Genomic DNA, 16,303 nt, shown 5'->3' with positions numbered 1-16,303 from the left:
TAAGATAAGTTTTTAGGAACGGAATGGCTTCTGCCCTGTTTGGGTGTGTCTGGCCAGCGGCCCCTCCCTCTCCCGGGGCTTGTAGGATTGAACGTCGACTGACCCTTCTTGGAATGACATGTGGCGTGACCCGCGAGTATGGACATGTCCCTGGGCTGCGTGCCCTTGTTTCCGTGTGTCCATACTGAGGCCTCATCCAGGGACCTGGCTTCATGTTCAGGTCGGCTGGGGTCGCCCTCACTGGCATCCCTTGGGGTCCTTTGTCCCCTAGCTTTACAGAGGAGCCCGAGTTCCTGCAGTGACCCCTCAGCTATGTCCCAGACCCAGCGCGGCCCGCCTGCTCCCCCAGCCTCTCCTCTTGCAGCTGCACCAACGTCCCTGACGCGCCCCCTACCCACTGACCTCAGCTCAGTCCTGAGCAGGAGGGGGTCGAGGAGTCCAGGGGGCGGGCATGCAGCTGGCTGAGGGGACTCGGGGGCGCTTTGCAGGGTGCTGCCCGGCGGGGGTTTGGCGGGACAGTCCTGGCCCTCTAGGGGAGGCTGACGGCGCGGCACCACGTACAGGTCGAGCAGAGAGCCTCTGGCCTGCCGCTGGTCCAGGTGGGCAGCAGCCCCCATCCCCTGAGCCTGGGGAGGTGCGGTCACCTGACTGCCGCTGGTCCAGGTGGGCAGGTAGCCTGGAGAGGTGCGGTCACCTGATTGCCACGGAGCCCGAACCTGTGATGAAAGGATCAGGGGCGTCCAGCTCCTGCTTTCGGCTCAAGTTGTGATGTCAGGCTCCTGGGGTTGAGCCCATGTCAGGCTCTGTGCTCAGCATGGAGCCTGCTCCTCCCCCTGCTCCTGCTTGCTCTCTCTCTCTCCCTGTTCTCTCTCTCTCCCGCTTTCTAAAAATAAATAAATAAATCTTAAAAGAAAAAAGCAACACCTGGGAGTATTTCAGATATTAATTAAAAGTGATTTTCTCTTACAGAAGCCAAAGATGTTGACGAGAAAGATTAAGCTCTGGGACATAAACGCCCACATCACCTGCCGCCTGTGCAGCGGGTATCTCATCGACGCGACCACGGTGACCGAGTGTCTGCACACGTGTATGTGGGGAATGTTCTAGAACGTGGTCCTGACGGCCTTGGGGTGTGTGTGTGCACAGATGTGTGTGGGGAATGTTCCAGAAGGTGGTCCTGACAGCCATGGGTGGGTGTCTGCGCAGGTGTGTGTGTGGAATGTTCTAGAAGGTCATCCTGATGGCTGTGGGGGGGTGGGTGTCTGCACAGGCGTGTGTGGGGAATGTTCCAGAAGGTGGTCCTGACGGCCGTGGGGAGTGTCTGTGCATGTGTATGTGGAGAATGTTCTAGAACGTGGCCTTTGACTGCTTCTAGCCTTGTGGTTTCCTGATACTTGGGTTTTCTTTCATTTTTTTGTTTTTCACCGAAAACTTTAAGTGCAAGTACAAAGCAAGACACAGAAGCAGGAATAAAGATCCTAAATCAGAAAAATTATTTCAAATTACAAATATTATGGGTAATTTCAGGTGAGGTATCGTTTAAGAAATTTCAATACGGGAAAGGAGTCCTAAGTGTGTTACGACACAATATTCATTTCCCGGGGACAGAAATGCTTATTTTTAAAATTTCCAAAGGAATTTCTTACACTTTCTAAGCAGAGGAACGTGGTTCGGGTCCTCGAGGCGCATACGCCTGTTGGATGGAGGGTGCGCTTGCTCGCAGCGAGGGGTGCGCGGTGGCCGAGGTCGCCGGGAGGAGGGAGCCCTTGGGGAGCCAGGGCCTTGCAGCAGAACCAGCGCCTGTAATCTGAGGACTTTGGATCATGTATTTTCCACTTTAGAAAATAAAATCTCGCCAATTTTGATAGAACTTTTATTTTAAAGGTGATTATAGATTTAGATGGTTATTTTCATTGTATTCTCTCCAATTTTGTTGTACATGGAAAATTTTGTGATTTTTTCTTTTTTTAAGACGAACGTGAAAGTTGTGTTAGCGCCTGTGGGGAGGATATTGAGGCGAGACCCTGAGGGGCGTCCTGGTGGCTTCTGGGCTCCTGTGCCCGGAGCGCCTCCGCCTCAGCTAGGTTCCTGGGTCCCCTCAGCCCCACATGTCCTGTGTGCCGCCGCGCGGTGAGCGGTGAGCGGTGAGCGGCCGCCAGCCTGGGCCTGCTGGCTGGCCAGCCTGGGAGGCCGGCGTCCCGTCACAGCCGCTGCACGGGGGTGGCGGGTGCCAGGCAGGGCGTGTGTGGAGCCCGAGCAGGGTCGGCCGCCCCGTCCTGGGCACACTTTGTGACGTGGGTGTGTTTCTGCAAACAGTCTGTCGGAGTTGCCTGGTCAAGTACCTGGAGGAGAACAACACCTGCCCCACGTGTAGGATCGTGATCCACCAGAGCCACCCGCTGCAGTACATCGGGTGAGTGCGTTGGCCCGGGCCCCCGTCAGCCTCGGCCTCGCCCGCGCATCAGGGACTCGCCCTGCCTCTGGCCCTGCGGCCGGCCACGTCAGCCCGGTGGGCGCTGTCCCCACGAGTTCGGGGGTAGTTTGTCACGTTGGGTCACTTGGGCACCTGGGGGCCCACCTGCACTAAGCTGGGCTTCCCTGAGGCGGGCGGCGGCCTCGCTCCCCGGGCTGCTGAGGACCCAGTGCTCCTCGGCCTCGGGCCTCTGGGCCGTCCTGCCACCGCCTTCTGTGGGTTTTGGGAACACTGGGCCCCCTCGGGATGGGCACCGTGTGTGTGGGAGGCTTCAGCAGGTCTGCACGACCGACCCAGGGCTCAGGCTGACGTGGGCAGGACGTGCTGGGGGGGCTTGTGTGTGGGGTTTGAAATGCCTTGTGGATCCGGGGGTCATTGTAAAGGAAGTACAGCGGCCCCCACCCCGTGGGGGCAGCAGAGGTGAGTGTGAAGATGTCTGGAAGGGAGAGCGCGTGTTTCCACCCCTAAGGTTGTGACGCCCGCAGCGTGCACGGAAATGTTTAAGAACGTGGACAGCTGGCCGCCGCGCAGCGGGAACCTCCCTGGACCGAGGCAGGAGCGAGCAGGCCTTGAAGCCTCTCGGCCGTGTCGTTGTGGCCAGGGCGTCGGGGTGCCCCGTGGGCTCTCCCCGCCAGCCTGGGTGTCCCCGTGCAGCGAGCCCTCCCTCGTCCCTCAGAGCGGGCTGTTGGCGTGCGAGTCCTCGCGGTGCACGACCTTACCGCTGCACCCCTGGGTGCCGTGGGCTGCGTCCTTCCCTCGGAGGGTGTGTGCGCTCCTGCCCGGATCCCCAGTGAGCACGGGCCTCGCCCCACACGGCAGCTGGCCGCTGAGGCTTCTGGGAGGCGTCTGTTCCCACCGCACACGTCCTTGGTCCGGTGGGCCCTTTGTGGCGGCGTGTGTGCACGTTTCCTGTCCTGGGGTGTGGTTTCGTAGAGCACGGGGTGCCTCCTGGCGTGAACTGTGGAAGGCGGGTGGTGGTCGGGGCCTCATGCTGGCGGGAAGCTGTGGAGGTGCAGGTCCCCGGGTGTCAGGGCCCGGCCCCCGTGCTCTGGGAGGGCTGAGACCCCTCAGCAGGCCGGGGCCCTGGGGTTCCAGGCACAGCCTACCCTGCTAACTGGGGCGCAGCTTGCCCGGCGCGGTGGCCTCGGCGTCTGTGCCTTCTCTGCAGTGACCCGTGCGGTGACCAGGCCGGGGAGGTGCCCGGCCCCGAGGCCTACCACGGGCCCTGGGCTCCGGTCACCTTCGTGCTGAGCCTGTCCCCTGCTCCTCCCCCCGGAGCGCGGCCCGGAACTCGGGTGGCGCAGGGCGGTCGTGTTTCAGCCGTCCTGGGACCGACTCTGCAGCTGGTCAGAGCCTTGTCCTGACCCCGCGGGGGCCCTTCTGCTCTGATGCGCTCCAGCCGACCGCGAGGTTGCCGCGCAGGAAGGGCCTTAAGCTTTGCACCGGGGCCGCTGCGGGAGGCGGGAGCCAGGCACCTCGGGGCTGCGGGACCCTCGGGGCAGCTCTGCACCTCCTCTGTGCGAGGACTTGTGCCTCATGGCCTGACGGAGGACCCACAACAGAGTTACGGTGTGTAGCCCGTAGGACGGAGTGTGAACGTGGGGGCCATGGGGGCTCCCAGATGGGGCCTGGGTGTGGCCGACTCCAAGAAGGAGGCCCCGTCGTGTGCCTGTCTGCTGGCACCCTCCCCGAGGAGAGCGCCCCGAGGCCTCCACCCGGCCCTGTGGTCCTCGGCCAGGCGACGGTCGCTGTCTGTGCAGGACTCTGGGCCTGCGGGGTGGATGCCAGGTGCCGGAGCCTCGTGTGCACTGGGAAGCACGGCTGCCGGTTCACATGCTCCTGCCCGAGTCCTCGAGGTCTCTGTTTTTGTTTTGTTTTAGATTTCATTTATTTATTCATCAGAGAGAGAGAGGCAGAGACAGGCTCCGTGCAGGAGCCCGACATGGGACTCGATCCCGGGTCTCCAGGATCACACCCTGGGCTGAAGGTGGCGCTAACTGCTGAGCCATCAGGGCTGCCCTCGAGGTCTCCGTTCTCACGGGTGGGCTTTTTAAGTGGACAGTCACGTGACAGTCACTTGAACGTCTCAGTGATTTCAGTTTACAAATAGCAACAGAGGAGCGGGAACGGGCGCGAGGCACCGTCTCGTGTAGCCGTCTCAGGAAGCCTTCGTGGGCGGGTCGTGAAGACCACGCGGCCTGCCCACCTCGTTCTTTGGAACAGTGCAGGCCGGGAAGCGCCGTGGAGGGCCGGGCGGGGCCGTCCTGCAGGGTCTGGCCTCTGTCCCCGCGACCCGCACTGTTCATAGGCCTTTGGAACCTGAATGAAATGATGCGCTAATTGGGGGCACACGGGACCTGCTAGCACACACGTCTGAGGTGCAGACTAGACGCAAAACTCAGCCAAATGTCAGATTTGCGACCGTGGAGTTGGGAACGTGCGCGGCGTGTGGCAGCGGCCTTGCTAACCTTGCCTGTTGTGTTCTCTTCACCAGTCATGACAGGACCATGCAGGACATTGTTTACAAACTGGTTCCGGGCCTTCAGGAAGGTGAGTGTCTGTGGGTGCAGCTCGGCGGCCGAGCGCCTCCGGGGGGCGGGTCCTGGCGGGAGGTCCCCGGGCCGCAGCACCCCTGTCCCGTCCCTCTGCGCTCACGAGCACCCACGGGCGGCCCCGCTGGGTGGCGGCCCCGATTGCGCCTACGCAGACTCTAGGCCAGTAGCCAGGGCGTCGGGAAAGCTTAACCGTGTTTAAAGCCGATGTCACTGAGGATTAAGTAGAAGCGTGTGTAGCGTGAATATCCCCAAGGTCGAAACGGCCGTTGTCGTTAAGGCTTCCCTGCGGGGTGAACGCAGAGACTGTCGCTGCCCCTCTGTGGGGCGGTGGAGGGCCCAGGCCCCCCTGGCGGGCTCGCGGTGCCGACTGGTACAAGTCATGTTCGCTTTCAGGGATGGGCCACCTTAGGGGGTTCACTCGGGCCGTACGTTCCCCTTGTGGTGTTTCAGAGCAGGGTTACCACGCGGGATGCAGCTCGCGGTGTTAGGTCAGCGGAGGGAGCGTCCCGCATCCCGGGAGCTTGGTAGCGTTCCAAGTCCTCGCCGTCTCCCCAAGTGCATTTGTCAGGAGAATTTAAGCTCCCGAGAAAGCGTAGATGGGGACAATCATCCTTTGATACCCAAAAGTCTTTTGGTCCTAAGACCAAGAATACATCAAAATGCACACCAGCAACTTAAAAACTGGTTGCAGAGTATTTTCAACACAGAAGTGGGCAGAGCCATGTGCAGAGCCCCATATGTCGGTGACGCCGCGTCCACAGCCCCCAGCTCACCGTCAGTCGTGTTTCATCCACGGCTCCTGCCGTCCCCTATCCCAGGGGACAAGGTTCTTCTAACACACCAGCTTTATAGATCTAGAAAGTTACGGGGACCCCGTGGCCCCACATACCGGTTGGTGCCCACGCTCGCGACTGCTGCACGAACGCCACGGGTCTCGAGTTTGCTCTTGGTTTCCGTTGGGTCCGGGTCAGGTGGGCCCCCGGCCTCCCCTGGCCCCAGTCTGCAGGCCTGGCCAGGTTCTGGCTAGCGTTTCGGCGAGCCCCCCTCCGTGGCTGCTGCATCTGAACCGGGGCAGCCGGCCTGTCGCTCGTGTTGGCCCGGCCACCCCGCAGCAGCAGAGCGCCAGCCAGCGCTTCATTACAGGTGGTAAGACCGTGGCTGCTCCGGCGCCCGGCCCAGCCCAGCAGTGGGTGGACGCGTCCGCAGAGCCACCCATCGCTGCCTGGTCCCCGAGGCTGTGTTGCATCGGTGGACAGAGCTGCGCCGGCCTTCCCTGTGCACAGCCTGCCCAGCTGCCTTTCCGGCCCCGCCGGCCGCCGTTGGGTGGATGCTGACACGTGCAGCTTCCACAGCGCCTACTGGTCCCTGCCCTTTCTGGAGCCCACGCGCTCCCACCGCTGGCCCCGGGCACCACCCTGGGAGCCTGGCATGGCCCTGCCGTCCGAGCCGGGTGGGCTCTGGGCTCTCTGGCCGGCTTCCTGCCCCCGGCAGCTCCGGCCACGTCCCCACGGAGTCCACATGCCTTCCGTGTGTGAGATGCCCCGTGACGTGGCTGCAGTGCAGGTTCTGTTTGTGAGAAATGTGTTGCCCGTATGGGGGGGGGGGTCCTGTGGCCAAGCAAGCCGCTCCGTGTGGCGGGCGCCCCTGCACCCCTGAGCCAGGGTCTCCGTCCCTGTTTCTCCGACTCGTGGCCACTTGCTGTTCTTCATGAGAACATCTCTGCCTTGAGACCCTTCACGGCACAGCTGCTGTCTTGGCGCAGGCTGTGTGCAGAGGCTCGTCGTCCTGGTCGCGCCCACGGTGCCTCCGCCGCCTGTGCCTGCCGCTGTCCGAGCCCTCGGCGCCGCGCCTCCCCGTGCTGCCCGCAGCTGCTTCCCTGCCAGCGTGGTGCAGAGCTGCTCGCCGGGGCGTGGGCTGCACCCCGTCCTGACCCTGGCCACGCGGCGGCTCGTAGGTGTCTCGTCCTCGGTTTAACAGGCGCGGAGGGCTGCGGCGAACACCCGTGTGAACACCTCCGCGGGTGTGGGGGAGCGTGTTTGCCTTCCTCTGGCAGTAGAGCCACGGGTGCTTCCTGTGGCTTCTGTTCCCGGCGGGAGCAGGGGTCGGCCCTGCAGCCCACGTCCGGCTTGCTGCCCCTCTTTACGTGACTTGGGAGCCGAGCGTGTTCTTTACGCTTGAAACTGTTGGGAAGAGGTCAACGGCGTGTGATGTGCAGGTGACGCTAGCTGGAATTCCATTGTCCGCGGTGTTGGGGACGGGTGTGGGGACTCCTCCCTGCGTCCTTCACCCCCGCCGCGCCGCAGGTACCGGTGGCAGGCTGGACGGGGCGCCCCCTGCCGCACCATACGCTGCGGCTCTCGGAAGTGCGGCTGGGAGCTGCGCCCGGGCAGACCCCATGGTCGCCACGCGCCCCTCATGTCGCAGCAGGAAAGGGGGACAGCGCGGGCCCAGATGTGGATGGTTTAGGGAGCGGTCCTACGAGCCGCCAGTGCCGCTGGTGCTGACCTGGGGGTGGACACAAGCAACGTCGGGAGGAGCGGAAACCTAACTGGGTGCGTCACCACAGCGGCAGGTCTTCACAGAAATCAGGGCTGAAGTTACGGCTCCAATCACAGCCAGTTTCTGGGGGGCTCAGCTGTCAGCCAAACGAGGAAGCTGCTCGCTGAGGCCTGCCCGTAGCGAGGGAGGCCGCGCACCCCGAGACAGCAGTTTGTTCTGGGGCCTCCGGGCACAGTGTGGCGGTCGGGGCCGCGAGGCAGGCGGTCTCAAGGGGTTTCCGGGGTGTCTCCGGTCTGCTCGGCTGCTGCGGAGCTCGGCGACCCAGGGACAAGTCTCCGAGCTGGCGTGCAGAGCCCCCGCATGCGAGGGTGTCTTCAGGGGGGAGAGAGCTCGTGGAGCACAACCTGAAGTCTGTGAGGACGTGACCGCGGCGGTGGCCGGGAAGGTGCCTGGGAGGACGCCGGGCGAGCCGCGGACACGCCATGAGGACGGACCTGCCGGGGTCACTGGCCGCGGAGCGCTACACGGGGTCCGCCCTTTCCTGGGCGATGTCACCGTCCTTTGGAGGCGGAGGCTGACGGCCCGACCTCCCTTGCACACGGCCCCTTGGGGGCTGAGCGCGTGTGTGGGGTTTGGAGCTAAGGGCACAGGACACTGTTAGGGAGGGAGAGCAGCACCTTCAACGTGGAACTGCGGTCTGTGCCCCGCTCCTGCGAGACCGAGTCCACATTTCATAGCCCGCTCAGGACTGAGGGGCGCTGCCGTGCTGCGCCAGTCGGGGGACGGGACAGCGGCCTGGGCCGGCACAGGAGCACGGGCTCCGCAGTCCACGCCAGCGGGCACACCTGCACCGATACCAGCGTTTCTGTGCAAAAGGACATTTTCAGAAATGAAATATGTAAAGATCCCAGGGATGAACGTGTGAAGGGTGTTGGGAACTGACAATGAGGAACACTGACTGACTTTTAACCCCAGTGAAACAGATACTTGCCCCCAAAAGGAGCCTATTTTCCTTGCTGGTCGTCTATATCGTAAAAAATTGCACTTGGTTACGATTACTGTACTTTGAATTTCACGACTTCTGCTCCGGTTCCCCCCAAGGAGCTCCCAAGTCACTGCTGTCCTAACAGGTAAAATGCTGAACAGACTGAGCAGCTACTTCTCTTAGATCACAAGAGGGAAGAGGGGTGGACGCAGGGCAAACGGCTGCCCCAGGATTGGAGAGAATGACAGCGGCTGTGGGGCCGTGGGTCCCCAGGCAGGGACTGCGGACGGAGGCCTCCCTGGGAACCACGCTGGGCCGGAGACCTGTGCTGTGGCTGAGAAAGGGCTGGTGGCTCCGCGGGGACCGTTCGGAGAGAAGAACCTGCGGGGAGATCCACCCGGGTTGGCCAGGGCCCCACTTGGACCGCACAGAGGACCCCTCCCGTGCTCACAGCAGGGGCAGGACAGGGAGCCACTGTGACTTCGTTGGAGCAGGGCCTGGCCCTGGGAACCTAGGCAGCCCGCGCCCCAGAGGGGAGCCCAGCTGAGAAGCCCAGGGAAGCCGTCGGAGGGAGGCCTCGGCTCAGAGGAGCACGGAGCCCCCCCACTGTCCCTGCGCCCGGGAGGGCCTGGTCCCAGCCGGTGCACAAGACGATCAGGCTCCCCAGATGGAGGCTTTGAGGGCACAGACCGAGCCCCCGGACCAGACACGCCAGGGTGTCGGACGCCTCAGGCTGCAGTTGGAAACAGCGGTGGTGAACGTGCTGAGGCCCTACGGGAGGGCGGGGGCCGGGGGCTGCAGACCCCAAGAAGGAGGCAGAGAGGAATGGTGTCGTCACCCCGCGGTAGCGGACGCCGAGCCTCCGGGGGGCTGGTCCGGCAGGACTTGGGTGAGGAAGAACCCGAGGGCGGGGCCCGTCAGCAGAAGCCCCAGGGCCAAAACTGGAAGGGGCCACGGACAGGGCGACTCGGAAAGGTCACCGCGCACGGAGCGGGACGCAGACGCCGCACAGAGCAAGGGCGAGCTGAGGAGCGGGGCCGGGAGGATGTCAGACGGCCAGCCGCGCCTGGGACACGCAGGAGCAGGGGTGGGACGTGACCGGACTCCTGCCCCAGGGCCGCAGCGGTGAGCAGCCCGCAGGCACCGGGGAACAAGGCGCCAGCCTGTGGAGGGAGGTCGGGGGCTCGCGCTCTGTCGTGCAGAGGAACCTGGACGCACCCTGAGCGGGGAGGAGCAGCTGAGGGGGCAAAGTGAAGCTTTCTTTTTATTATTTTTATAAGATGTTATTTATTTATTCCTGAGAGACAGAGGCAGAGACACAGGCTGAGGGAGAAGCAGGTTCCGTGTGGGGACCTGATGCAGGACTCGATCCCGGGACCCCGGGGTCACGGCCTGAGCTGAAGGCAGGTGCTCAAAGTGAAACTGGAGTATGATCCATCAGTGGCTGACGTGCCAGTGGCGTGTGTTGTTTCCTTCTCCCCACTGCAAACCTGCCGTGTCGTAGCTCAGTTGTGCCACTTGGCTCACGCAGCCCAGGTGTCCACTCCTGGTTGACAGGCCAGTGCCCTGAGAGTGATGTTGGGTCGTGGACATCCTCATCTTGGGCCTGATCCTGGCCTCACCTGTGTCAAGTTGGCCCTGGGCCCTCCATCCCCTCCGTCCCCTCCGTCCCCTCCGTCCCCTCCATGCCTTCCATCCCCTCTGTGCCCTCTGTCCCCTCCATGCCCTCCATCCCCTCTGTGCCCTCCGTCCCCTCCATGCCTTCCATCCCCTCCGTCCTCTCCATGCCCTCTGTGCCCTCCGTCCCCTCCGTTCTCTCCATCCCCTCCATGCCGTCCATCCCCTCTGTGCCCTCCGTCCCCTCCGTTCTCTCCATCCCCTCCATGCCCTCCATCCCCTCCGTCCCCTCCATGCCCTCTGTGCCCTCTGTCACTGAGGAGGAGCTGAGGGCCAGGCTGGCGTTCGTATCACTGCCCTGGGTTCCCGCAGCACCCTAGTTACACCAGGGTCACAACTTGTGATTTTACCAAAAGGTGAGATCATGCTGCTTGATCTTGCTCGCCATCACGGGTGCTGCTCCCTCCATGGCAGACATACAGCCGGTGGCGCCTGGCTGGCTCCATCGGTTGAAGGTTCAACTCTTGATTTCAGCTCAGGTTGTGATCTCAGGGTCATGGGATCGAGCCCCGTGTCAGGCTCCGTGCGCAGCATGGAAGCTGCCTGACATTCTTTCTCTCCCTCTCCCCATACCGCTCCCCTGCTCATGCACGAGCTCTCTTTCTCTAAAATAAATCTTAAAAAAAATAAGACCTGTATCTTTTTTTTTTTTCTAAGTAGGCTTCACGCCCAGCACGGAGCCCAGAGTGGGGCTGAACTCAACCCTGAGACCAAGATCTGAGCTGAGGGCACCTGGGGGGAGCCCGCTTCTCCCCCTGCCTGTGTCTCTGCCTCTCTCTGTGTCTTTCATGAATAAATAAATGAAACAAAAACTCGACCTGGGCTGAGATGAAGAGCTGCCGAGGCGCCCGGGTCCGTGTCATCTTCGATGGCTGCACAGGGTTCTGCTGAGTGATGGCGCGTGCTCTTACCCAGGGCAGCAGATGAATGAGATCTCCCTCCTTGCCGCCCGGGCTCGCCCGGCCCTGCGTCTAGTGTGTGGCCCGAAGGCCTCCGCTGGGCGCGCGCCCCTCTCCTTACGCAGCAGTGAGGTGCTTGCTGTCCGATAGCTCACCAGCAGCACGTGGGGGCGAGCAGCTGAGGCCCCGTGGTTCTAGCTGCGGGTTACCGTGCTGCACACTTAGCCCGGAACGTCTCTATGCTGGTGTCTTCCTGACGTGGAATATTGTTATTTTCCGTCTTTTTTCCATTCTGATGGCTGAAGAATTCTTAATGAGAATTACACAAGGTATGTGAGGCTGCCTCATTTCCACGAGGGGAGACTCCTCTGGCGTGGACCCGCAGGAGTGCACCGCCTTGGAGAGCCTGGGGGACGGCCTCACCGCCACGCACTGCATTTCACACGTTTATTCCCGAGCCAGCTCTTATAGGATTATTTAATTTCTTTCCAAGCCAATCCCAAATTTCCCAGACCAGCCTGGTTGGGCACTTGGTGCACTTGATTCCAGCGCCCCATCCGTCTAGGCCAGCAGCGCTGTCCCCGAGTTCGAGGGGCGTCCTCCTTCTGCCCGTTTACCCCTGTGGCCACGCTCCCGCAGGGTTGGGCTGCCAGGTGTCGGCGTTGGTCCAGGATGGGGACGCGTCTCCCTAGCTCCGTGGAGCGCGTGGCACACGGGGCAGACGAGGGGCAGGTGGGCAGTGCAACCGGGTACCACAGGGTTAGCCGTACACAAGTGTGTTTCATGGGGTGAGTCTTACGTTACTAGTTGGAACAACTTGGGTTTAAATTTTGTTTGTTGGGGCCCCTGGGTGGCTCTGGTTGAGCGTCTGTCTGCGGCTCGGCCGTGATCCCGGGTCCTGGGATCGAGTCCCACATCGGGCTCCCTGCTTAGCGGCAGGGGGGAGGGAGTCTGCTTCTCTCTCTGCCTGCCTCCTGCTTGTGTGCCTCCCTCCCTCCCTCTCTCTCTCTCGCTCAAATAAATATTTAGAATAAAAGCAAACAGATTTTCCTTGTCACCTGCTGTGTGGCCTGAGCAATGACCGGCTGCTCTGTTGTCTGGGCACAGGCTTTAGAGTCCCTTTGTGCTAAAAGTCGTGGGGCGGCCGCCTGCTGTCAGAAGGCGCCCGGCCCGTTGTGCTCGGGGAGCTGCTCTGGCCGGCTTGCCGCCCGCGGGGAGCAAGGCTGGGAGCCTGCTGCTGGGAGCCTGTGGCGCCGGCCTCTGCACCTTAGGGACCTTCCCGGCTGTGGTGGCTGCCCGCAGGCAGCAGGGGGCGCTCCTCACCCACCGTGGGCGCAGCCGGGTGCCCTCAGGGTCGGCGGGTGGGCAGGCCTGAGCCCCAGATCCCTGTGCCACCGCAGAGTCGGGGAGCGTGGGGCAGACACCAGCTGCCGGAAGCGGCTGTCTTGAGTCTCGGGGGCAGGGGGGGCGGTCTCGCGGGTGTGCACACCCGGGCTGGGGGCTCCTGCTGCTGCACGGCCTCCCCTGCAGGATCGTGAGCATGGCCACCCCGATGTTGGGTCTGGGGCAGGGGTCTCACGGGTGCGCACACTCGGGCTGGGGGCTCCTGCTGCTGCACGGCCTCCCCTGCACGCTCGTGAACTTGGCCACCCCGATGGGTCTCCTGGTGGCAGCCGTCGAGGCCCCCGGATCCAGGTTGTCGTTTGCTGCGATGCTTGCGAGCGGGGTCCTGATGGGCCCTGGTGCCTTCCTGACACTGAGCACGTGTTTGTTTCCAACAGCGGAAATGAGGAAGCAGAGGGACTTCTACCACAAGTTAGGCATGGAGGTGCCCGGAGACGTCAAGGGGGAGACCTGTTCTGCAAAGCAGCACCTCGACCCCCATCGGAACGGTGAGTGGCCAGCGCGCCTGCTGCCCGCCATCCTGGGCACCCCCCGGGCTTTGGTGTGGTGCTTGTGGGGCAGCGTGAGGACCGGGTCCTGGACCAGGGTCCCTTCGGGTGACGGGGCGGGATTCCCAGGGACTGGGAGTGAGGTGCCGTGCAGAGGCCCCGAGAGGCGCCCAGTCCTGTCTTCCCTGATGGGGGCGGCCCAACAGTGCCTGGGCTCCGCGTAGAATCAGTGGTGGTGTAAGGTCCCGCTGTATTATAACAGGTTATTCAGACGTTTGGTGCCGTTCTGTTTTCCCCAGTGACCACAGCGGTTCCTCAGAGGGTTCCAGACTGCCCCGTGTGTTTCTGACCACGGCGCAAGAAAGCACAGGTCACAGCTGGCCCCAGAATGGCGGGGGGCGGCCGAGGAAGGGGGTGCCGTCGGGGACGGCATGTGAGGCCGGGGATCTCGTCCCAGCCACTTGCTTTCGATGGGGTCTTTGTTCCAAAAGTGGTGTTGGAACCCTAGAGGTCGTGGGAGCCGTGCGTCACCCAGTCGGTAGTTGGCGTACGAGGCATTGAACAGTACTGGGCGCGAGGGCTCTCCGCTGTCCGCCGGCCCAGGTGGCCTCGGCCTGCCGCGCCCTGGTGCACACGCCCGCGGACCACGTCCAGCTGGCCGCAGGCTCTCGGGCCCCGCGGCGTTTTAGCAGGTGCTTCGTAGACCAGCTGCCCCAGTTACGTATCCCTTTAAAGGTGCAACTGTCTTATTTGGATGAATCTTTGTAGCATTTTGACCATACTGTACGGTTAGAAAAATAAAAATAATGGTTTAAAGTTAGAAAGATAGAAAGATAACAGTTTAACATTCTGGATTTGTAACCCGGTGTCGTCTGTTTTTGCTGAAAGGTGAAACCAAAGCAGATGACAGTTCGAACAAAGAAGCAGCAGAGGAGAAGCAGGAGGAGGACAACGACTACCACCGAAGCGACGAGCAGGTAGACGGTGTTGGCCTGGGTGTGAGCCCGCGCGGCACGAGACGGCAGGAGAGGCGCGGACGCCCGCCGTGGGGCCTGCCTCCGTTTCTGAAGAAAAGGCCAGTCGCCAAGGAAGTAGACGCGGCCAAGTGCCAACACGTCTCCTTAGTTTCTCCTTCCTTATCTGTTCCTTTTAGTTGGCAGAGAAACATGTGCTTGCTCTGAAACATCCTGAACGTAAAAGAATTGAAGCCCAGACCCTGCACACGACTCCCCAGGTGGGGTCGCTTGGCGCCGGGCGCCTTTCCGTGCACGTCACGTATCCCGTACGACGGGGTCCAGTCGGGTCGCGTGTCACAGGGAAGGAAGCAGACAGCCCCGAGGCGTCTTCGCCAGATCAGAGGGAGCAGCGAGCGTGCGCTCCCATCCCAGTCCATGTGTGCCGCGCCTCCCAGCACCCTGAGCGGAGGGCTGCCGGCGCATCCACTGACAGCGGGGCCCTGGCGTTAGGACACAGGAGGCGCCTTCCCAGCTGTGCTCGGCGTGGCTCTGGGTCCCGTGCTGAGGAGGCGGGTGGAGGAGCCGTGCGCGCGAGCAGAGAGCCACCCCCACGTCCCCGTCCCCCGCGTCGGCGTCAGGGACCCCGGCGGCAGGCGCTCGGCACTGGCTGCTCACGAGGGCGGGGGAAGATCAGCCTGCGGAATCCGTGGGCGCGGGTGGGAAGAACGTAGAGAACATGTAAGAGGGTCCCCAGGTCACGGGAGGGCAAGGTGTGTCCTCGCCAGATGAGCCTCGGTGGTTGTGGCTCTAACTGTGCACGTAGAGCATCTGGGGGAGGAAACGCTCAGGACAGCCGTGCAGACGGGCGTTGGCCGCGTCCGGGTGTGTGTGCACGTGTGCTGGCAGGTGCAGCTTTATGTGCGTGCAGATCGTACACGTACGTGTGCCCGTGTGTGTTAAGTACGTGATTTAAGTAGTGTGGTTTGGGAAGAACAGAATAACAGGGTCTGAGTCTTCGGATGACACGGTTCTGGTCGAGATCTCTGGGAGCGAAACGGTGTGTGGACGTAGAGGTGTGGTCGGTGCCCCTGGGGCCAGGGGAGGACGGGCGGCCCGGTGGGCAGAGGGCTCCCTCGCCGGCCCCACCCCCGGCTCAGTTTCCCCTTCATTGCTTCTTATATTTCCGCGGTTTATTGTCAGTAATTTTTGCCTTTTTTATCCTCCACGGGCCGAGGATTCGTCTGTTTGATCAGTTGCTTTCAAAAGAGTCCATCTTTGGCTTAATGAATCTTCCTGGCCTCTTGGCTCAGTCCGTCCTTGTGGCCGCCGTGTGTGTGCACGCGGTTCCTGCCCTCGGCTGCGTGCGCGGGCTCCTGGGCCTCCACTTCCCCACCCGCCCCTCTCGGGCCTTCTCCCGAGTGCCCTCCGTTGTCCTCTCCTGCTGTTTGGAGTTTGAGTTTCTCATCTGGTTCTCTAGGAGCGGTGTCAGGTGCGCTTAAATGTCTATTTTATGGCCGTTTGTAGTCAGTCGGCATCTGTAACTTCTCAGAACAAGACTGGACTTCGCCGCGATGCTTGTCAGGCTTTGCTGTCCTTGAGCCTCAAAGCACCTGGCTCTGTTCTGAACACACTCTGGACAGGGCGCCTGTGACATTCCGGGCAGCTCGTCCTCATCCGCAGTCAAGCCGCAGGTGGTGCTCAGCCACCTTGGTGCTCGGTGCCTGCTCCAGCCCCATCCCCATCCCCCCCATCCCTGCTCCGTCCCCACCCTCCTCCCCCATCCCCGTCACCCCCACCCTGTCCCCATTCCCGCCCTGTCCCTGCACCCATCCCTGTCTCCCATCCCCCGTTCCCCACTCCCCTGCCCCATCCCCAGCCCCGTTCCTGCACCGCCCCCAGCCCTGTCCCGTCCCCCCGCCTCCCCCAGAGCAGCTCAGTCTCCTTCCCTGGGACAAGACCGCCCCCCCCGCCAGCTGCTGCCAGGTGGGCCTGCAGTAAAGGCCACATTCTGTAGCTCTGATGAGTCACTGAAGCAAACACAAGAAAATTAGAATATACACCTACTTTTTTTCTTTTTTTAAAGATTTTATTTATTTGAGAGCAAGAGAACACACAAGCAGGGGGAGTGGGAGAGGGAGAAGCAGACGCCCTGCTGAGCATGGAGCCGCACGTGAGCCTGGATCCCAGGACCCGGGATCATGACCTGAGCTGAAGGCAGGCGCTTCACTGATGGAGCCCCCAGGCGCCCCTACACCTACTTTTAAGCAGAAGAATTTGGCCCTCCTCTAGGGCCTGCTTCTGAGCAAATGGGCTGTCAGGTGTTCCCAGAGGTGCCCGTGACCTGTGGGGGGTCCCCCCCCCCCAACA

The 16,303-nt window shown here is 62.4% G+C and overlaps 1 protein-coding gene across 3 annotated transcripts in view; it reads left to right on the top strand.

The window, feature by feature from the left end:
- Positions 1-16,303, top strand: part of PCGF3 (polycomb group ring finger 3) — a 49,595-nt gene that overhangs the window by 16,960 nt on the left and 16,332 nt on the right. For 2 of the 3 annotated variants that reach the window (XM_041751633.1, XM_041751632.1), the window contains 5 exons: positions 970-1,087; positions 2,317-2,413; positions 4,968-5,023; positions 12,870-12,980; positions 13,869-13,957. In XM_041751633.1, the coding sequence (XP_041607567.1) occupies positions 979-1,087; positions 2,317-2,413; positions 4,968-5,023; positions 12,870-12,980; positions 13,869-13,957 (462 nt within the window). In that variant the 5' untranslated portion in view covers positions 970-978. Of the gene's footprint in view, positions 1-969; positions 1,088-2,316; positions 2,414-4,967; positions 5,024-12,869; positions 12,981-13,868; positions 13,958-14,133; positions 14,215-16,303 lie in introns of all 3 variants that reach the window. The other variant, XM_041751631.1, reaches the window with a different exon arrangement.

The sequence above is a fragment of the Vulpes lagopus genome, chromosome 4 (assembly GCF_018345385.1).
Source record: "Vulpes lagopus strain Blue_001 chromosome 4, ASM1834538v1, whole genome shotgun sequence".
NCBI classification, from domain to species: Eukaryota; Metazoa; Chordata; class Mammalia; order Carnivora; family Canidae; genus Vulpes; species Vulpes lagopus.
This window is presented reverse-complemented; position numbering and strand designations above follow the sequence as displayed.